Source organism: Phasianus colchicus, chromosome 7, assembly GCF_987193195.1.
Source record: "Phasianus colchicus chromosome 7, bPhaCol1.hap1.1, whole genome shotgun sequence".
Taxonomy (NCBI): Eukaryota; Metazoa; Chordata; class Aves; order Galliformes; family Phasianidae; genus Phasianus; species Phasianus colchicus.
This window is the reverse complement of record NC_143442.1, coordinates 20,455,277-20,478,255: the sequence shown is the minus strand read 5'-3', so window position 1 is coordinate 20,478,255 and position 22,979 is coordinate 20,455,277. Positions and strand designations below refer to the sequence as shown.

The 22,979-nt window shown below is 41.2% G+C and overlaps 1 protein-coding gene across 12 annotated transcripts in view; it reads left to right on the top strand.

Annotated features, from left to right (window-relative positions):
- The first annotated feature begins 792 nt into the window (after window positions 1-792).
- The window catches only part of GPR155 (G protein-coupled receptor 155), a 35,965-nt gene continuing 13,778 nt past the window's right edge, over window positions 793-22,979 (top strand). For 2 of the 12 annotated variants that reach the window (XR_016468290.1, XM_090144057.1), the window contains exons 1-7: window positions 793-8,681; window positions 11,455-11,633; window positions 14,574-15,079; window positions 18,554-18,953; window positions 19,716-19,878; window positions 20,964-21,119; window positions 22,076-22,159. Coding sequence is in view for 11 of the 12 variants with exons in the window: in XM_090144057.1 (XP_090000183.1) it covers window positions 14,620-15,079; window positions 18,554-18,953; window positions 19,716-19,878; window positions 20,964-21,119; window positions 22,076-22,159 (1,263 nt within the window). In the remaining variant the exon portion in view is untranslated. Of the gene's footprint in view, window positions 10,732-11,454; window positions 11,634-14,573; window positions 15,080-18,553; window positions 18,954-19,715; window positions 19,879-20,963; window positions 21,120-22,075; window positions 22,160-22,979 lie in introns of all 12 variants that reach the window. The other 10 variants (XM_090144052.1, XM_090144051.1, XM_090144056.1 and 7 more) reach the window with 10 other exon arrangements.

Sequence of the window (22,979 nt, the reverse complement as noted above, 5' to 3'; positions counted from 1 at the left end):
AAAAAAAAAAGGCTACAAGTTTATTCTGTTCTTTCATAGCCAATGATAACATATTTAAATGTTAATTTTTTGGTGCCTAAGGCTATTTATTTCAACAGAACTAGAGTCTGTTGGAACAGTTATGGTTCTGTGATTTTTTCTTCCTTCACAGCAAGGCTCATAACATACTACATTTCAGCAGCAGCCCAGGTGCAGAGATGCTCTTGACTGCCATGAAGTCAGTTGGATTAGATCACTAAACATTCTGAGGCTGCTGCCAGTGTTGCCCATGTCCAGTATCAGTGTCTACTGAAAAAAAACATCTCAATGGAGAGACAGACAGTGGTACTTCAGAGGAGTAGTAGGTAACTGCTACTTAAAACACATCTATGGCTTAAGATACAGCTTCTGCAGAAGCTACATAACAAATCTAAATCAGAAACCTGTCACAAAGGCTGTCTATGCAGCAGTCACGCCTTCACAACATGTCACTTCTTAATTTTCATATGTTTTCCTCTCTGTTTATATCATTCTTTTATTTTTCTTCCTCAAATAGAAGTTATTTTTCAGGCTTGCTGACTTATAAGCTGCCTAAATACCTTCCTCATTCGGAATACAGAACAGTTCCTTTTTTTCCTTTTCTTTTCTTTTCTTTTCTTTTCTTTTCTTTTCTTTTCTTTTCTTTTCTTTTCTTTTCTTTTCTTTTCTTTTCTTTTCTTTTCTTTTCTTTTCTTTTCTTTTCTTTTCTTTTCTTTTCTTTTCTTTTCTTTTCTTTTCTTTTCTTTTCTTTTCTTTTCTTTTCTTTTCTTTTCTTTTCTTTTCTTTTCTTTTCTTTTCTTTTTTTGTCAAGAGTGCAGCAGATTAACAAAGAATTGTCTGCCAGCAGCCCCTGAGATCAGGGCAGAGGCAGGGGCTGCGGTAACAGCGCTCCTTGCTGCTGGTTCCCTCACTGCAACAGGAACCGCTGCTGCTCCCTGCAGCCAGGCCGCAGCTTGTCACTGTGAGGAAAAAGTGTTCTGTTTGTGGGACCACGGACCTCCTGATTGGGCATTGTGGTCAGAGAGGACGAGTGTTCACTTTTATCATTCTCACCATTTAAAATAGCAGCTTTCACTTCCCCTCCTTGCCAGTAGCTTGGGCTCCTTCTGAAAGCTGGGGACCTGCTGCTGGTGTCCTTTGGATACACAGTGTATTCTCCTCAGCTGTGCTGCAGGGCTGCTGCTGTGCCTTCATCTATCTACTTTCCAAATGGGTTCTTGTTTTTTGTTGTGTTATCATTGATTTTACAGGTAGAAGTCGACATATGTGCTGTGAGGAGATGCCCACACACCTGTCTGCAGGTTCATTCTCCCCACACACTGCTGGGCACCGGTATAGCAGTGGTGAAAACTGCAGACGTGTTTCTTCCAAGCTGCAAACAACTATTGATACAAGTGCAAGTGCATGATATAACAAGCAACCTTCTCCATGACTGTTTGGTTTGGCAGCAGGCAGGTGGGTCAGGCGAGCGGTTTCCCCATACTGAGAACTGCTCAGCTCAGTGCAGGAGCCATGCTGCCAGCTGAGTGCTGTGCCACAGGCAGCCCGGGCTATGTGCCTTATGGAGGGGCATGCCGCACAGCAAGGTGACAGTAAGGATGTTCCCTGCCGTCCTTACCAGGGCGTTTCACCTCCTTGCCTTTCCACCAACTCCTCCCTTCCCTGTGCCTCCCAGCCGGTGGCCAGGCCGGCGCTAGGTGGCACTTCGCGCTTGGCCTAAATTTCGCTCTTTGCAGACAGCGGCTTTAACAACAACGCCAGAACTCGAGTTTTGTGTCAGTGAGAGGAGTTTTGCCTCCGCCTCGCTGCCGGGAGCACAAATAGTTCCCAGCTCGCAATCTGTGCTCCCGTTGTGTTGCTGTTGGGAATGTGATTGCAAGCTCTGTGCTGTGGCCCATCACTTCAGGAGCACTGTGCGCTTTGTGACCGCTGGGCAGGAGCTTGTTTACTTGGGACTTATACAGCCTCATTCCCCCGCGTGGTTACACAACTCTTAGGCAAGTAAAATGCCAGTATTGGCATAAAAATGATGCAAGAGAACAACATATGTGACTCTGCCCTGTTTCAGTTTAACCTGAAAATGGCATGCTATTAGGGCCAAACTAAGTATTCACCTGCAGCTGGAGAAGGAGTTAAGAATAAGCACCGAATATCTTTTGTTTGTTAATAAAGTCAAATGGCAATAGCACGTAGTTGTATGGAAGCCACCCTGACAATATTCCAGTATTAAAATAAGAATTTGCTCAAGTGTTTAGGAGAAGAAATTCCTTCTCATTGTGAGCCAGAGAAATAGAAAACAAAATGAGATCCCCACAAGCATAGGAATGAAATGCTGGCCACAAAACTAAAAGAAATGACAAACTGCTGAATGCAATCTGGAAAAGATATAGGGGAAAATCTACAAATTACAGAGAGAGAAGTATGAAAACAGAGCAGGGAGAAAAATATCTGCAGTAGCTGAAGAGCTCAGCAAGGAGAGGGCTTACCTATCACAGCCTGTGACAGGGGACCAGGAAAAGGAAAATGCTGTGGCAGAGATGAAATAGAGAAGAAATAAGAGAACAAATAAACTGTTGGGTTTCTACCAGGGGATATAACGCACTACATTCAATACATAGTTTTGGATAGTGTTTAAACTATGTTTGTACAGATGCTTGTACAGGTGGGATGTAGTGTGATCACAAGTAGAAACTCAGTAAGTACAGGACATTTTACAGAAACTTGGGTCATATTCTCAACATATCTCCAGAGCTCCCCCTTCGTGTTGCAGCAGTCAGTTTTGCATTCCTTTCACCTGCCAAACCAATCATGCACTGAATAAGCAACAGGTGCAGCAGATTCCATATGAGAAAGAGTTTATTTATTCAGGGCATCCTGCTTTAATAGCTTCCTTGAGTAAATCACTATTTGCACTTGCTCATTTGCTTGTGCATATGAGGAGAACTGTTTTATTGTTATTTTTGTTCTTTACAATAGTTAAGATGAACCTGTATGGTGTTATAGTGACTGAGAATGCATTACAGGCTGCACAGATCCAAAGGAGCGTGTGAGTATTCTCAGATCAAATAGGACCATAGCTCTTACATCCTATTTTTAATAATTTCATCACCTACTGTTAACATTGTGAATGCATGAAAATGTAAAATAAACCGTAAAATTCTGTGTATGGCAGGCACGCCTCTAACTAGTATGTGAGACAAATGAACAAGACTTGATTATTATCTTCCATGTAAAGCACTCAAAAACGCTATGTTAAAATAGTGACTTGTTTGTTTGTTATGTGATATTTTCATTGTTATTTTTCTTCAGCCTGGGTGGTTAACTTGGAAGTTTCTCTGTGACCAAGTCAATCCCCAAACTGATATACTAGAAACCAAGTCTATGTATGTAGAATCTCCCACTTTAAGGGGAGACAAAGCAATGCTGCCATTTCAGAAGAAATCAGCTAGAGCTATTCTGAATTCTATCAAATTCAATGCAATATAGTTTGAACTTTTATTTCTCCCTTTTTGCTTTAGTGAAGTGAATTTTGCTATTTAAAGTGTTTATTTTGCTTGCTGACAAGGTCAGTTCCTTTCACCAGGCTTAAAAGTGTGTACACACTACTAAAGCTCTGGTTTGATGTTCTGCAAGCTGGCTGTTAGCTTTTTTTATTGTTTTCTGTCAGGTGCAGTGTTGGGAAGGGTACAGTTGCACCCATGGGTGCTTGAAGTGCCAGTAACAGGTGCCCATGTCTCAGCTGCAGGACCATGGGATGTGGGCAAGATACAGTAGAAGTGGGCTTTGCAACACCAACCCCAACGCATACATGGCCACTCAAAAATACCACTTATATAAACTTTCATAAGCAGTGCAGATAAGAAAAGGTACTGCTGCACAACAATAGGTTAATGAATAAATAAGTATCTGAAGGAGGAATAATGTTATGCGAGGATTCCTTTGTATCCACTTGTGACTGTCAACATCCTGTTGACACCCTCCTCACTTCTGTGGTGGCCAGCTTCAGGCTTACAGTCAGCAGTGCTTGGCATGGTGCTCTCTAGGCCTCAGCCTCAGAACGTTCCCAGGATCACAGAGACTGGGATTGTCAAGTGTCAGAAATGAGGGAAATTCTCCTCTGGAAGACTGTTAATCAATTTCTCCATGACCCACTCCCCCCTTCTCCCAGAGAAGAAATCCTGGGGCTTGTTGTCTTTCTATGAATACGTTTTTCTCAGTTTGCCCTTGATGCTTAATTACCCTCCAAACAAACGTATGTTGTAAGCTATCATTTACTTTGCAGTGCAAGTGATCAGATGATCTAGATATGGGTAAGTTTTGAGTTGTTCCTGAATGCCCTAAGCACAACTGCAACAGGACAGATGCTTGAAAACAGCAAACTGAGCCCTGAACTAGTGCACCATCTGTGGGCATACCGCCAATTTTCACATAAAATTTGGCTTGTTCTCAATATTCAAAGAGCATTGAGTAAGTATTTTTCCTGTAATTCAATATAGGAAGATTACATAAGAAGTGCTTGCCTCTCCACCCATTGTTATAATTGCTTTGTTAGTAAGACGCTCAGATGTTTCCATGCTGTTGAAAACTAGGTGCACAGCTGTCTGGAAATGACACAGAGATTGTACTTGTAGATTTGTAGATACATTGCATCCTGATTCATTTGCATTTACCAGCATTCTTGCTGTCTTCCACCTTCCATTATCATATCTATTCTTGGTAAAGTCACTTTTTGGGCAATATTTGCTTAGCAGTTATTTGGAGATGCTGGTTCTAAATTTTCAGTTGAGAGTGATGCTTTGAAGCTTCCTTATGTAAGATGGAGTTTTCTTTTACTTATCACCACCCCCTAGCAATTTGAGTCCAGGTTCTGTGTGTGCTCTCTCTTTTTAGAAAGGAAAAACAAAAACAAAACAAAACAAAAACTTCAGTGTTTTCAGAAATAAACTGGCAAAATGCAATTGCTTACAATAAATTCCTGAGGGCTTTTCTTTAAAGTATTCCAGCAGTCTTTTCAGTTTTGAAACAAGTGCTTGGGGTTTACCCAAGTAGCCTTTGCATCAAGTAAGAAGATACATTTCTGGTCCCCTGAAAATCTGCCTAAATTGGCTCAGTCTTATGTCTTTGAAAGTATGTCTGCATGTGGTCACTGCTAGACCTTAAAGCTAAGTTACCTTAAGCCTGCTGTCACTGAGAAGGCTAAGCTTCCTGCATAGTGTGGGTCCAGACATGTTATTGTTTGAGGGCAATGCCTCCGATGAAGGCTTCAGGTCAGCAGGTAGACACATATAGCGGCTGCTCCTGGCTGCTTCTCACTGCTGGGGCTGCTGCCCAGGTCAAAAAGCAGGCACTACCTTTTCCATACGGAGTAAGTTCACTGCTTTAGTGGCCTGTAAGTGGATGGAAACATTTGATTGGGGTGAAGACAGAACAAAAATCAAGGGGAAATAATTTTATGGCTATGTAATGTGCGGTATGGGAATGTTGACAGGATCAGATGAAGATTTTGGGGACTGCTTTCAGTCTTAAGTTTACTTGGTAGCTACTGGAAAGCCTGGCTTTGCATCCCTGGGGTACAAAGTCCTCTTTGTTGTCCTTAGTTTACAAACACCTTAACAAGAAGAGAAAGAGGCTGAGGGAACTGGGATCATTCATTTTGGAGAAGAGGAAGCTCAGGAGAAACCTTGTTGCTTTCTACAATGACCTGAAAGGAGGTTGTGGCAAGGTGGGAACCAGCTGCTTCTCCTGCTGACAGTGATAGGATGAGAGGGAATGGGCTTAAGTTGCACCAGGGAGGTTCAGACTGGGTATTAGGAAAAATTTCTTCTCAGAAAGAGTGGTGAGGAATCAGAACAGGCAGCCCAGGGGCTGTGGTGGAGTCACCGTCCCTAGAGGTGCTTAAGGAAAGGATAGATGTAGTGCTTAGGGACATGGTTTAGTGGGCAGTATTGGTGGTAAGTGGATGGTTGGACTAGATGATCTCAGAGGTCTTTTCCAGCCTTAATGATTTTATGATTATAAACTCAAGCTGTTAGAATGACACTCTTCTCAAATCAACACTATATTTGAGGCCAGGGGAGAACACGTGGCTCAAATAAAAAGTCCAGCGTGCTTTGATTAGGCATTATAGGAGTGGGAAGAGGGTGTTGAACAAGGTAGTGTCCTCTGCTGTTCTGTAGTCGAGTTTTTTTGTTGCTGTTGTTTGTTTGTTTTTCATCTCATCACGTACCTTGGGTATTACAATACAATTGCATGTGTCCATTTCTCAGTGTTCTCCAGAGGAAACTGTCAGACTCAGGTAAAGTGCACTTTCCTGGTCTGCAGTGTGTATGAAACAGCCCAGGTTCCTGTAACTGCTCATGCCCTAGAGAAAAATCGTGCTTGCTTGCTGATGGATATTATCTGCAATCAGTGAGCAGCCTATTTAGCCAAACAAAAAGTACTGAAGTGTGATCATAATTTAAATACTTTATTAAATGCTGAATCATTAGTGGCCTTTTAAAAGGAGGAGATTGGGAAGTATAATTTCTTATCAGGACTCTTTACTGCAGTCTGGCAAGTCTGCGTTGCTTCTTCCCAGAGCTTATCCCTCCAAGGCATGCTATTTCTACAGGGATGAGTGCTAGGCAGAAAGCCAAAAAATCTGAAAGATCCCATTATACTCTGTACTTCCAAGAACTAATCCAAATCCATTTGGTCTTTAAATGGTGACAGAAAAACTTAACAACAAATGAATTAACTAAAGTGTCTCCCTGAACATTGTTTGCCCCAAAAACTCTCAACCTGAAGTTGAGAGTTGGGTAACGTCTACCTATGGAGGTAGACGTTGCCCATGTGGCTTTACCATGATGCAGTGGTCAGTGTGTGTTTGTTGGCCTACCTTTTGCACATCTTGGCTGGCCTTTGGGTCAGTTTGTGTTGGCCAAATGGGGGGATCAGATGGGAACAGGAACAAGAGGTGGGGAGGAGGTAGGTGCTGACTTCTGAGTCAGCACTGCTGCTGAATGTTGGTCAGGGTTTGCACTAACAGTCTGCATTGGTAATGAAGTAACACAAAAATCATCTCACTCAGCATTGCTGCATTTATTTTTTTTTTATTTAAAAGGAAAGAGAAATTTCTACACACTTAAATACTGTCTGCATTGTTTGTGGGATTTTTTTTAACCCTTTTCTGATAGTTTTATTTTCTTTAATACTGTATTTAACACTGTACTGTGTAAAACTGTATACATAGTTGTGGTTACGACTGATATTGTTAATACATACTGATTTGTTTCTGATTAGTTTCCTGTAAGTATTTTTACAGTAGAGCTTGTAAAATGAACCCACTGTGGGTAAAGCATGTCCAACACATCACGCGTATCGATTGTCAATACTTTTGGGTTAAGATCATTGCTCCTTTCCCTTTGTTTTGTCTCCTCTGAATGTTACTTGAAAGGGGAAGAAGGGTGGTTCTTTTTTGCTTGAAGTTTCCTGTTTGCTGGGGAAACTACCCAGTGTGTTGTCTGTGGGCATTGCAGCTGCTGGACAAGTTGACTTCTTCCAGTTTGGACACCTGTTGTCAGCCATCTGCTACATGTAACAAGACAAGCTGGTCCAGGCCAAATGAAAAATGGAAGAAGGTAGGCGAGACATGGAACTGTGCATTTGCTGCCTTAGTGACAGCAGTATCTGCCCAAATTCCTGGAAAAGGGGCAGCTCCAAGTGCTGTCTCCTCAACCACATAAAAAATGGGAAACCACAAGAAAGCTGCATCTTCTTTTTCATCGTGAAGACCCTTGGCTATTGCCAGCGTTTAGGATTTACTGAGGAAGCAGTTAACTGTCTGAGCCAGCCTTGGGCAACTGCTGTGTGTGGAAAATGAGACTGCTTTTGTTTCTGAGCTTTACAACATCTTAAGAAAAAAAAGAAAAAAAGAAAAAAAAAGTTGAAATTACTGCAAGAAACTCAGCACACTGATGCAAACTTCTGAGAGTACCAAAGGGGAAATCAGTTGTGACTAGTTTCCGTGCTGATGTACGGCAGATCTATTTGTGTAGCTTTTTGTTCTGCCTCATTGTAATGTATCTAGAAACAAAAACAGAACCCAAGCGCTACAGGTGCCCGCAGGGATCTCCTCCTCGCCCGGTGCAAAGCGCCGAGGCCCGGCACCAGGCGGTATCGGGAGGCGGCAGCCCCGGGCGGGGAGCCGGTCCCGCTATCCGGCGAGGCCGAGCCCGGAGCGGCGGCTCTGCGAGGGCAGATAAAGCCGGTCAGCCTGCGCAGGTTCATCGCTCCGGCGGCTGAGGAGCCCGCGGCCCCGGCAGCGGGAGGCCTGCAGCGGGGAGAAGCCGCGCCCCGGGGCGAAGCTGAAGGCGGCGGGGGCGCGTTAGGCCCGGCCCCGAGGGCGAGAGGCGCTCTCGGGAGAGCCGCGGCCGCCTCCCGCCGCTGCGGAGAGCTTCGCCCGGCCGCCGCCATTTTGCGGGCCGCGCTCCCCCCGCGGCTGTCGGACCGTTCCCTCCCATCCGCCGCGCCGCCGCCTCCCGAGGCGGCCGGGCCGGGCTTCCCCTGCGGCGGGCGGGGGCCGGGGGCCGGGGGCCGTGGTGTGGGCCGGGCCTCGGTACGGCGCCTCGGAGAGGCGCTCGGCTCGGCCCTCTGTCCGCACACCGGTGCCGAGCGCTAAGTAGGTAAGCGGCCCGCGTCTTCCCCAAGCGCTGCTATTTTGTTGCGTCTCGCGTTTCTCGGTGGAAACGCCGCGTGCTGGTGTCTGGGGCGGCTGAGGGACGGAGGGCGGCGGGGAGGTGCGGTCGCAGGAGGACGGGAGATGCTGCGTCCCTGCACGGCGGTGTGGCAACGAGGTGCTTCTTCAGGGCTGCTGACGGCAACGTGTGGTCTGCGTTCTGAGAAACGTTTTGCCGTTTGCTTCACAAACATGCGTCTGCTAACAAGCCCTAAGCTGAGCCTGATTGAAAACCGAGGGACGGCGTGGTATTTTGTGCTGTAGGCAACTGTTGCTTCATTCTGACGAGCCTGACCAGCTGCCTAGATGGAGCCTGGGGCAGCGATAGGCGCTGTGCAGCCACGGTTCCTCAGGGCTTCGGGTGTCCAGCACTGCCTTGTAACCACTGCACAGGAGAGCACTGGGGAAGCAGCGTGGCCTTGCTCAGGTGCTCAGAGATGCTTGCAGGCTCAGACCTCTTGTGGCAGTGTTTCAGGCTGCGTGCCAGCGGAGGGCTGTTTCTTGGGTTAGTTGCTGTTGGGGTTATTCTCTGTCTGCTTTCTTGGCTCGATGAAGAGAAAAGCAACTTGTGGTTAACTTGCAAGAATAGGAACTGTAGTAATCACTTCTTTCCACTTCATTTTATCATTGTAACTCTCCGAAGTTGCTTCCTCTTTGCGTTACAGTATAAGCTGTTATTCAAAAACACTTATCCCAGTTAAGGGGGAGATGAATGGTAATTTTTCCTGCCCCAGTTTGACTTTCAGCCTCCTGAATAAGTTGCCTCCCTTGGGATGTTTCTTCATCACATTCAGGTACTAAAGTCACAGTGTGAGATATAATTTGTAAGTGGTCTGTGCAGACCTGCTGGCACCACCAGGATTATCCTGAAAGTGGTGATAAGTGAGAGCCTGCGAGAGGATGTATACTGAGGTGTCTCCTACAGTGTCTTGCATGGTCTTTAATTTAAGTAATAATTAAAAAAGAAGAAGAAGAAAGAGTTTTTCTTTCTGGAAGAGAATTTTCTCTACTTTGGTATTCCAAGAGGATCCTGACGATGTTGCTCAACTCACAGCTACTGCAGAACTGAGTCTCTGGTCTGGTGAATTTTAACACTTTACAAATATTGACAACCTACAGGAGACACAGGCAAACATCAGTGCTCCACTTTATTTCTTGTAAGCTGCACTGGTTCCTTGATCTCTGCCTGTTGTCAGTTCTTGTGCCAGATTTCCGCTAGTGATGCTAGATCTGTCTCTGCTTATGAATGCAGGCTGGCAGTGGGCTGCAGGCAGCTCCTCCTGGCACAGCTAATAGCAGATGAGGCAGCACTATTCTTAAAAGCTCTGTGCTTATTGGCCTGCAGTTCCCAGCAATGAAGCTGTGACTGAGCTTTCAAGGATCAAAATCTTAATCTTCAGTCCTTGAACAGAAGATGATATATTGTATGCAGCCAAAGACAAGCTCTTGCCTTTCAGATATATGTACTCATTTTAGCGTTGTTTGACTAGTTAATTTCTTATGCATACTGTGTGAACAGTTCTGTGTAGACTACACAAGGCTTTGGTTTTGGATCTGCTCAGCATTGTTGATTGCATTAAAAGCTGTGAAATGAAGACACTTCTGCTTACGTGAGAGGCCAGACTGAAGCCCTAGGTGTGATAAGGCTGTATGCCAAATCTGTGACTGGTTAGGTAATCCCACTGCAATTATGTAATGCGTGCATCTCATTGCAGATGGGACTGAGGGAAATATTCACTGTGATATGCAGCCCACCATACAAGAGCCTGCATTTCTGGAAAACATCCATCGCTCTGTGATAGATAATCTGTGGTACATGTGAGTGTTTTGGGCTGTATACAGCTCTGGAGCCGAAGGGGTGATTCACATCTCAGCCTTCCGAGGAGCACCAGCAGCAGCTTTGCCACAGTGTGCCATTTCTCTCTTTGAAACTCATGTGATTCATGAGAAATTGTGCCTGGCTGACTTTTACAGAGGCCCTTGGAATGAATTTCAAGGTGAGGATAGCCTGGAGGGAAGCACAGGAATGTTTGTGGCACTCTATAAAAGATGGTTGTAGGCTGTGTGGCATGTATATCCATGTCAGTTTTGATCTGGTGTTGGAGATAGGGATTGAGCACGTGCTGCTGACTGGTACAACCAGAGTCAACCTGCTGCACGCTCATTTGAGTGAGTCCTGGGTTATCAAACAGCAGCAACTCCATAAATAATTTAAATAGGGAGGAAAGAGAGGCATTTAAACAATTCTAGCACAATTTTGGTTTCAAAGAATTTGCTTATAGAGCTGTATTGGTAGACTTGCCTGCAAATGCCTGGTCTGTATGAGGAAACAGCCTGCGTGGCTTAAACTGCTCCTCAGGAGGGAGAGAGGGGAAGAAGTTCTAACTGCAATTAGCTACTAGATAGCTGTGTGAGGCTGAGGCTTCTGTAGGGATCATTTTGAACATGTTGCGTTGCAGAGAGTCTCACATCTGCACAGTGCTGCAAGCTGGAGGAATTTGAGGTAGGACTGTTCCAAAACAACCACTTTTTACCATGCAGCTAGGGTAGAAAGCGGCCAGCTTCTATCAGGAATTCAGCCCTGGAAATCTCTTGATGTGCCAAAACAAAGTTTGGCTCTCTTTTGAGAATTTGCATGTCCTAACTACTTTCTTAAATTTTGCTAGTAGAAGTGGTTTGTCATTTGCTTTACTTACTGCTATTTTTTCATTGTTCTCCAGCAGATAATTCTTTGAGTTGACGTCCTAAATAAATCTAGGTGAGTGTGTCTTCTATTATGTTTTTTTTAAACATACAACATTTAAAGCAAGCCCTGCTTGGAGTGACAGCCATTTTTCCTGGGAAGAAGAGATAGCCAAGGCTGCTGGACGGATCCGGATGCTGCAACTGCTGAGGCCAGGTGAATTACAACAGCATCACAGAGTTGTTTACCAAAAGCTTTGGGCGTAAATAAATGTCATGAGTCAAAGGGTTTATGTTACACATGAATGTGTGTGTGCGCTGGATGCAAGGGTGTGAAGTAGGGCATACAAGATCTCATCTTTGCTCTAAGCTGATTTATTTGCTTTTGTAGCTGGCTGTTGTATTCTCTCTGCTCCCTGTGGACAGGAAAATAAAGGGTGGGGAGGCTCCTAAACCCAATTTTAGTTTTCACGGATCCAGCCACAGTGCTGTAAGAGGCACTGGTTTGAGGATGGAGAACCTCAGTTTTGCCACTGAACTGTTAGATTATTTACAGCAGGCAAGTCAGTCTGCCTTTCCTTTAGCTGCCGTCTCTACAAAACGGGAGAAAACACTTCGACTTCCTTTCAAGAGTACTTTAGGATTTAGACTTGTCAAAAATTAATTTGTAAAGTTAGCACTAGTGTGATGAATTGGATCATTGGTTGTTGTCTCATGTGGATCCCTCATTAACTGGAAAGTGCATCATTAGCACAAGATAACAAAAAACTGGGAGAGGCTGAAGTTGCACAAGGCAAGATGCAAGCCTGAAGGGTGCTAAGATGACTTATTTCCTATACATCTTTCTTGAGGGTAGGGAGCACCTTGCAAATAATTTTGTACAGGTGTGGAGAAGCTACAGTCCTTGGTCAAATTTGTCTGCCTTGCCAAACACATAGTTCTTGTAAGGGCTATTCCTTCTATGTCCGTTATAAGGAAGAACAGGAGTGGTAAGAAATACAGACTGCTTCCCAGTAATGTTAGGAGAAGATGTAAAGCCACTTTCCAGAGACAAAATTGTCATCACTAGGGTGTGTCTTATGTTGATGCAAGCCCGGCTATGTTAGTGGGGAGGCCTAGAGTAAATAGACAACTCCTTGCATCCATGGAACTGCTCTGGACATTGTTTGGAGGTGAGAGGTAATTTTACACTGGAACAAATTAAAGGGGTAGTGTCTCTGTGGATGCACCCAGACTGAGGTCATTACCTAGTCTGTGTTGGCACCCCTGTATGCCTGGGCTAACTTCAGTATGAAAACTGGGCTTCTTTCTGAAAGAAACTACATGTAAATCAGCTGGCATGTGTAACGGAACTGTAGAAGTTGCCCTTACAGGCAGCATATTGTTAGCCCAGTAAATGCTGTCCCTTTTATGGGTATCAAAACCAAAAAGGATTCTGGTATTGGTTAGAAATAAGTAGGGCAGTTTTTCTGAGTCTTTTGATGAGCTGTTTTAAACATTAGCATCTGCATGGGGAAGAAACACAAAAGTAGTTGAAAGTCAGTGAATGCCATATTCTTTCTGGGCTGATCAGTAATGGGAAAAGAGCTCTTGTTATTTCATGATAGATTGAGTGCATACAGCTTACACTGTAAAAGAATATGGAAACAAGTTGTTGTTTGGTGGCTTAGAATTTTTGATGTGTGAAGAATGAGTCTGTAGAAGGATGTACAAAGGAAAAATCAATACTGATAGACTTTGAAAAATTTTCCCTGCAACACCATTATAGATGAATAGGAGCTTCATATAGATGAATAGATAAACTAGGTAAGTTTGCGTTTACCCCAAAGCAAAGGATTTTGTAACTTTTGTCTCTCACCCCTTGGAAATGGATGTACAACCCTGAGTAACTGTGGGAGGCATCTTTTTGGCAGAGTAGGAAAACCATTTGGGGCTTAAATTTACAGCAGAGTATTCACAAAAGAAGTCTTGAAGACAGACTGCAGTGATAGGTCTGGATTAGGGCAAGAGCTCTGAGTCATCTGTTTATAATTGAATAAATGCTTATGAAAGTACAGAGGCAGAGGATGTAGTGAAACAGAAGAGGAACGAGCCCTATCAGCACCACAGGATTTTGAGGGATCCTCCCATGTAAATGCTATAAGAACAAGTGGAGATGGGAGGCGAATTAGGAGGAGTTCTAATTGCAAAAGGTATGGGAAGGGCAAGATCAAGAAGAAAAGGATGATTAGAATGTATGATGGTCACAAAGGATGAACTTAAGCTTTTGGTAAGAGCTATTTCAGGGGGAGGACTGGGTTAAATGAGATCTAAAGAGGAAAGTAAAGGAGGGCTCCTGACCATGCTTGGAGCCTGTGTGTGTGGAAGCAAAAATGAAATAGCAGTAGGTAAAGGGAAATCGAGGGTAGGGTTTTAATATTGGAAATGTAATGTGTGTTTTTATTGCAAAGGAAAAAGAACCAAGTAAGATATGAATCATGGAGGACATAAGATGTCATAGGGCAGGCACAGGGAATTAGAAAAGAAAATTTACAGTTTGATAATTGGAAGCAAAAAGAATGTGAGACTGTATTTGGGAATGGAGTTGACGAGGTAAGTAAGATTACAAGTTATAAGTAAGCTAATGAACACGTGAAGAGTTGTGTGCTGTCCTAATAGAGATTTAACTAGACTTCTAATTTCAGTCTGGCAAGATAAGGAATATATACTGAGAACTTGGCCATTGCTGTTTTCTGACTGAAGAGGGCTGAAGGGCTATGATTTCATCTAAATGTTGTTTAGATCCTAAAATAAGAACAAAAAGTCCTGCTGTTATAGCTCCTCTCCTTCCAGCAGATGTTTTTTTCTTTTTCCATTCCCAAACTACATTTAGTTTTAACATACAGTATTATCCTTAAATTTCAAGCTGAGTTCTTCAGAGATTTTTAGCCTCTATCATTTGTCTCGTTGGGTTGTGTGAACCTGCAAGAACATGTGAGAACAGAATGATTTTTCAGCTTTCTTATTTCTCGCTTTTATTTCTCTATATCCACTTGTTAGCCTCATTGTTTGTTTTTCATGCTCTTGTAAGCTAAGCTCTTCTGTCAACAAGTTAGATAGCATAAACTTTCACCAACACATTTTGAGAAGTTAATGAATATCTTTCTTTGTTTTGCAGATGAGATCACTGAATGCTCTGTTTTTGAAAGAGGAAGTCAAAGGAAATGGATAGCTATTCTGACTTCAGTGCAAAGAACTTGTCATCATCAGCTAATATGTCTATCTCTTTGCCAGAACAAGTTGGACTCAATGTCACCGATGGTCCTCCTTCTATGTCAATAAGCAGGCTTTTTCCAGCCCTATTAGAATGCTTTGGAATAATTCTTTGTGGCTATATAGCTGGAAGAGCCAACATTATCACATCAACTCAAGCTAAAGGACTAGGAAATTTTGTCTCCCGTTTTGCACTCCCAGCTTTACTATTCAAAAACATGGTGGTACTTAACTTTTCTGATGTAAATTGGTCCTTCCTGTACAGTATCTTAGTTGCCAAAGCTGCCGTGTTTTTCTTAGTCTGCATTCTAACATTATTGGTAGCCAGTCCTGAGAATCGATTTAGCAAAGCAGGTTTGTTCCCTATTTTTGCTACACAAAGCAATGACTTTGCACTGGGATACCCAATAGGTGAGTAGTTCCTTACGCTTTCTTTTTTCAAAAGTATTTTTAGTGTTGTAGATGTTTTTGCTTTTCTTTTATTTTCATTTTTTTTAATTAACTTTAGAGTGAAGTTAGGAGCTACCTAAACTTTCTCTCAATTTACATTTCTTGATGGAGCACAATTTAAAAATGAAAAACTAATCCTCAGGCCATGTACAGGTGTGTGTATTGGGGTGGGTGGAGCAAAGCTGTCAGCTAGCGTGAATGAAACAATTTAAGACAGTCCAACTCCTGTTGTCTAGCACTATATGATTTAAAAATATATATATTAAAATGTTTCAAAATTGGTGTAAATTCCCCTATACATTGTGTAGGTTAAGCTACCCTAATGGATAATTGCCAGTTACCCTCCAGAACAAAATTAATTGCATTGCAAAATAGGTGTCCACCTGTAGCCTCTGAAATAGCTGTAGTGTGGTTTGGTACTAATTTGGCATTAACTCTTGCTCTACATCAGAGAAGACACAGCAAGAATGTTGATATCTACTGACTGTGGAATGTGCCTCACAATCTCTTTAGAGCAAACTTTTGTGTTAATTAATTTACGTGGCCAATCAAGTTCTATCCCTTAATCTTTGTTTTCTCACAACCAATGAATGTTCCTTGGGATATGATCTTGAAAGCAGTCTTTTAAAAGAAAGATTACTGTGTGATTTGTGGTAATTTGTTTATCTCAAATAGGAGTTTTATGCAGCTGTGATACCTTTTTCAGTAAGTGCTACTAAGCACCAGTCCAGTGGACTTAAAGGGAGGGGGTGGAATACAAAGAGGCATTCAGAGTATAGTTTGTAGAGCTGTGTAGTTTTATTCTTGTAAGCCTGCATTTGGAATGCCAAACTATATCAGCTATTAAACTTGATTTTTATCCACATCTGCAAGATTTACTTTCTTCCCTTTTGACAAGCAAGGTATTATTTTCCTTATTACAGGTTTTCTTAAGGGCATATTTATGTGCTTTTTAGCCATACATACTATGATTCTTGAGAAGTGCTCTGGAATTGTTGCAGGCTTCTCCCACCTGCTGCTGTCTGACTAGCAGTGCTTTTTACCTGCCTTGGGAAGATTCTGTTTGCCAGTGCTGCTTCTCCCCATGCTGACCTGTGTAGCTGGTACCAAAAGCATGCTGCACATAGCAGGAATTTCCAAATACACCTTCAGTGCACGGTGTATGGGGAGGATTGCTGGGTTCACTGGTATTTGTTTACTTCTTCCTGAAGAGGGGGTCATCTGTGCCACTTAAGTTCTCGTGATTACAGAATGAAAAATACAGATACAGAAGAAAAGCTCAAACATTCCAGATTGTGACAGGTAGCTCCATATTTGAGGGAACTTTAAGAGCTAGCAGTTTCATTCACCCAGTTTCAGGCACCATGCTGTAGAGAATATTGAATCTTTATTCTTTTTAAACTTGCTGGATGTGTATAAAGTACAGACAAATGCAATTGCAAACTTTTTCTTCCCTAGATGAAAATACATTTTCCCTCAGTTCCATCTCCTGAGACTTATTTGTCTTGTGGGAAATGTGAAGTATGATGTGAAGTATGTCCCAAACAGGGCTGTGAGGATTACTTCTTTGTTTCTTGGCACTGGATTAAAATGCCAGCTAGGGTTTCTCTGAGGCTCTCTGAACATATTTCCACTGCTTCCTTCTACTTAAAACATTCTACTTTGAATGACTTTCTTGTCAGATTACATTTTTTTCAAATATTCCTTGATTTATAACGCATGATTTGTGCCTGCCCTATGTGCAATCTATCCAAATTCACATGTGGTTCATTATGAGCTTTACTGGCACACCTAACACAACAGTAGCACTGTAGGCACTTAAGGGCTCTTTGTTTCTTAGAGCTGTTTATTTCCTTTCTCCCCCTTTCAGTTCTCCCACCCCAAACTTTTGCCAGTTTTCAGCATTCTGTTGCATACGTAAACTATTTACCATTAGTGTGTCACTTTTGAAGTGTGTGCAGGGCTGGACACGGAGTGCCTTCTTTGTTTCCTCTTACTTGTGTGTTAAGTAGTGTTTTGAACAAAACTTCATCTTGTTATGGATAGCTTTTATTAATTATGCCTTTAAAAGTCATATGCTTCACTTTAAAATTGCATAGCAGAAGAATTTAGTAGAAACAATTCTGTATATTGCAGTAACACAATTTTAAAGACAATTTGAATGGTAAAAAAAATACAAAATTCAGACTTTTTATCCAATGTGATTTTTCTTCTGCAGTAATTCTTGCTGTTGAAAAAATCTGTGCATGGGGAAAAAACCTAAATGAATAGGAAAATAAAAATGAAGATTAAATTTGCATAGCTCACCACCTTGCTTTTCTCTAATCCCTGTTACAACAGTTCCCCACTACAAAATGATGTTGGCTTGGAGTGAAAAAGAACTGGTACAGTAGTTTGTTAGCATCCCCCCATTGTAAATACAGTTGCTAAGAGAGAAAGCTTTGTCTGTTTGGTTTGTCCTACGGGGTGAGGTGGTACAACCGTGGGTGAGCAGATATGCCTACTCTTGGGTGCTGTGTAGTTAAAGAACAGGTGTAGCGTTGTGTGGATGATGGGAGGCTCCATTACAGCAGCTGTAATGGTGCAAAGCACAGTAAGCATTAACAGCTGTGATAGATGTGTTTTTGAGCAGCTGGGATGGGGAGAATTGGGGAAAAAAGAAAGCTTACTGTCATTATGGTTGGTGGGAAATTGAGGTTCCTTTTTCAAGATTTTCTATATTTTCTATTTCTATCTATTTCTTTCTTTTTTTTTGGGGGGGGGAGGGGGTCTGTATATGTCTACACAGATAAGCTTAGCTAGCTGTTCAGAACCAGTGAAATCAGAGAGTTGAAATAGAAGTTTTCAGGTTGTGAATTTTTTCACAGCACTAAGAAGTTCCAGTGTTCCACCACCACATCTTGTCTCCTACGGAAACTCTTTCTGGCAGTGCTGTCAATGTATAGATTAGCAAAATAGAAGCAGAGCCATTACTTTTAAAATCTGCAATACATATATATTCACAACTCCTGCCTGTAAAACTGCCAGGAATCTCTTTACATTCACACAGTTACTGCTTTGTGAAACTTAAGAATAGCAACAAATATTTAGAAGAACACTGTATAAAAACTGGTCCAAAAAGGCAATGCAGCAAAAAAAATCTCATTCAGCATTTGGGGTGAATCAAAGAAGACATGGAGTTATTTTTGTTGTGTTTTTTAATGTAAATGTTGAATATTTGTAGAATCATTAAATAATGTTGGGTAAGTTAATGTGTTCAGTACACATCTATGGCCTAATGGTGATGTCCCTCATATCAATTGTAAATTCTGTTACTTTTAAAGGATTGTGAAATAACTTTTTTCAAGTTTCAAGGCAACAGAAATTAATTTCAGTATTAATGAATTTTTGTACTGAAATATTATCACTCATCACTCTTCATTTCCTGTCTTCTAGTTGAAGCTCTATACCAAACCACTTACCCAGAGTATCTCCAGTACATTTACCTAGTGGCTCCAATATCTCTTATGATGCTAAACCCTCTGGGTTTTATCTTCTGTGAAATCCAGAAGTGGAGAGACAATCGCACTGTGTCCCACAGCAAAATCAAAATAGTGGGCCTAGCACTCCTTCGAGTTCTGCAGAACCCAATTGTGTTCATGGTCTTCATAGGAATTGCCTCAAACTTTATTCTTGGCCAGAAAATTCCTGATTACCTTGAAAATTTCCTTGATGGACTGGGCAGTTCATTTTCTGGCTCTGCTCTTTTTTACCTTGGACTAACTATGGTGGGACAAACAAAAAAACTGACAAAGGGTATGTTTGTTGCACTGATCCTTCTCATCACAGCTAAACTGTAAGTTCTATTTATGTACTTTTATAATTTTGCTTTGTAAAGTGTTGCTGGATGTTTTAACCTCTGAGTATATTGGTCATATGACTTTTATTTCCAGTATTTCATCTAAATATTTTATTTGCTGCAGTTCTACAGTTAGCATAATAGAAATATTTTGTCACTGTATTTAGACAGTAAAATTTGGAAACTCTTGAATATCATAATTACAGCTAACTAGGAAACTTACTACAAGACCTATGTTGTAAACCATCTCAATTATAAGTTTTTTAAAATGTGAGAAAAATAAATGATTGTTGCTTATGGAAGCCTGTGCAAGGTTTACATAGCAAGCCCACGTAACATCTGTCTGCTAAAAGCATATAGACAAGCATGAATGGAGGGTTTTTTTGCCGGATAAAACTTTTAACGTGGGATACTTGGGCTTGCACACTTGTTCTATGTCAGACAGCTCATGGAAGTTGATCTGATTTTCAAGGTTGCTGACTTATGTATGTTTGCTGTTTCTTTAACAGTTGGAAATTAAGTTTTACTTTTATATTTTGCCTTTCTAAATCTGAAGTTATTGAAAGAATGTTTCTGCACAAATATGTACTAAAATGTGTTGATAATCAGTGTAATTTCTAACACTTCTGTGTATGTTTTGTTTCACTTGTGACAAGAAAATTTGAAACAGCTTATAGATCTCATGATTCTTTTTCTGAGTAAAAAAGGGTCTATTGCTCTGACTTAAACGAATGACTTCTTTCCCCCTTCTTTTTTCAGACTTATGATGCCATTTCTCTGTAGAGAAATGGTGGAACTCCTGGACAAGAGCAGCACAGTCAACCACACCAGTTTATCGAACTATGCATTTCTTTATGGAGTTTTTCCAGCAGCACCTGGTGTTGCAATATTTGCAACTCAATTTAATATGGAAGTAGGAATTGTATGTAGTCAGTTTTTTCCAAACTTTTGCTAACTTTGGGCTTGAGTTTGTTGAGTAAATACTTATATTACACAAATACTTATGTTAGAGTATTTAATAAGTACTTTTCTGAAGAACAGACTCCTTAGATTTCATGTCTCAGCTGTAATGCAAGTTAATAATTAACCAAAATGCTGCTTCCTGCTGACTCTTACATAAGTTCTTACACTTTTCTTATTCATGACAACAGTAGGAAAAACTAGGATAATTTTTGTTTTCTTTTTTCAGAGGTCTTATTTTTGGTCTACTGTTTTAGTCAGAAATAGAGCAGGAATGTTGTCACTGATTTCAGTGGCAAAGTGAGATGAATTAGCTTCAAGCTGATAGCTTGTGGAAGAACCTGTGCTTTAACTGATTATTTTGTATAGTACTCCAATTAAATCTTGTGGTAGAAACATGTTTTACATAGAGGGTATCAAACATCTGTTCAACTTAAAATATGAAGTTTATAACTTTTTTTTTCCCACTTGAAGATTCTGAAAGTAAAACATTACAAGGTAGAAATTTGTGCCCAAGCAAGTTAAAATAGTGATTTGAAGAGTGAGCAGAAAGTCACCCTTCCATCACTGTAAATTCTAGAATTCTAGAAGGCAAAAAGATGATGAGAAGGCTAAATAGAAACAATTGAAATATAAAAATATGATTTCTACTCATGAATTTATACATATTACTGTTAACATAACTGAGTTTACTTATTTATGATGTGAATAACCAAAATTGCATCCAAAAGTATATTGTAACCATGTAAATTCACCTCTAGGTTGGAGTCATTAGTATCTCTAACACCCATGAAAAAGCTCTATAAGCATTTGCAGTTGAGAACTCTGCATTCCCACTACTTCAGAAGTTTGTTGAAACATGTAAAACGGATACTTCCTCTCAAATGCTAACTAATTTGTCGTGGAGACAACTCAATTATATGTTTAAAGCTCTGTGCTGAAGTTGAAGTTACAGTTTTGCTAGTGGTTATATTAAAAAAAAAAAAAAAGACTTATTTAATTTGAGATTTACTTAACTCGGTTTGTGTTCTGTTTGACTCTTTTCAGATTACCTCAGGCATGGTGATAAGCACTTTTGTGTCTGCACCCATCATGTATGTTTCTGCATGGCTTTTGACCATTCCATCTATGGATCCCAACCCACTGGCATCTGCGCTCCAGAATGTTAGCTTTGACATAAGTATTGTCAGTCTTGTTTCTCTGGTAGGTGTTGGCAAAATGAAATACCATTGCACACTGTAATATCAGGGAAGCTTTAGTACATAAGCAGCAAATTGAGTCATGATTTAAGATGAGATTGATATTTCATCATTGGATCCTGTTGCAGAAGGATGAGGGAGGAGCTGGGTTTAAAAAAAAAAATCTGAAAAGCTGCACTGTGTGGAAAAACAATCTGAAGTGCTTGGATATCTTAGTAATGCAAGCTATGTAAAAACTTCTGCTGGAATTGAATTTAAACTGCTGAAATGTTAATGAATATTTAATTAATGAAGTAACAGTGTGAACATTTAACTTGGAAGTTTTAATTTAGCTTTATCAAATTCCTTTCCTGGTAGTTCTGGGTGTCTAATTGTGAAAAAGCATACTGAAATCTCAGAAGTCTGATGTGAATTGTGTTTTGATTTCACAAGCACTATAAATAATGTGCTTAGTCTTATAATTTTAAATAAAAGATTCCGTGTTGGAGGAAGCAGATAACTTCTGAAGTTGGTATCACACTGAATCTTTTGTCACAAAACTGTCCCTCGAGGGAAGCATCAAGTAAAATCTGCCTCTTGACATCACTTTGGGAGATTTACAAAGGACAGGATGAAAAGACTGTTAAATTCCAAACTTCCAGCCTATTCTGTGTCTGTTTATGTCTTGGGAAACAACCAGGCTTCTGCACGTGCTAGGCAAACCCTTGGTACTCCTTGGAAATATTTCACCATTGTGAGAACATGATGACACACTGCTTTTTCTAAGGCATCTAGATTGGCAGCAGGTGGCATCAAGCTTACTGTGGTAGTCATGTTGCTAAGAAACTTCTCAAGAAGATCTGTTGTATATTTAATTGCACCAAATTTTGGCAGAGTGTTCATCTTGCTCTTTTTTAATTATTGTTGATGTTTTGTGTGTGTGTGTTGGTCTCACATTCAATTTTATCTCGTCTGTTACAGATTTGGTCTCTCACTGTTGTTCTTCTGAGTAAGAAATACAAACAGCTTCCTCATATGATTACAACAAATCTACTTGTAGCTCAGGTCAGTAGTAAAAAAATATTTTCTTTGTGAGTGTGTGTCTTATTTCTAACACTTTTGCAATTTGGTTTCTGCAGCGTATCTTTGTAGCCATATAAAGTGAGCAGAGGAATCTAATGTGTGACTTGTCTGAAAAGTTTCTGTGATTTAAGAGGTATAGCCTTGAAGAAAATGGCACAGTGACTGTTTTGATCATCCAGCTCTCATAGAGCAGCATCTCTAACAGACCTATAAGCAATCAGAATGGCAGATGGCTTTTGCAATATATTTTTAGTGTTATAAACTACTGCCAAATAGCAGCGCTGACTGCACTTCCACTTCAGTTTATGCCAATCTGAAGTCAGCAATGCCATGATAGGCAGCAACATGCATCCGACTCTTGGTGACCTGATTCAGGGAGTGAAGTAGGAAACTAGTCCACATGCTGGTTCAGCTACCTGAGGTGACTCACTGAGGGATCAGACGGGTGCCAGTGCTGATGCAAGGAAGGGGCGTGGGAATGCATGGCTGGTGGCTAGGGAACAGCAAAGCCAAATAGCTGATTTGGATTGGTTGTAATTGTTATTTAAGCTGAGGGATAATTATGGAGTATGTGCTTCTTATTTCCTTGAAGACAACTGCACAACTATTAGAATCAGTGAGTGTAATACAACTGTGCAGTGGATGCTTTTTGAAGTGTTGTTTTTGTTTGTTTTTAATAATAAAGTGAACTCTGAGATCTGATTGCAGTCACATTTCAGAGAAGAAAATCGCATGTGAGAGTTGCAAGTGGTTCTTGTCTATAACAACATAAAGTTCACTTTAGGAATATTTTTGAGCCCTT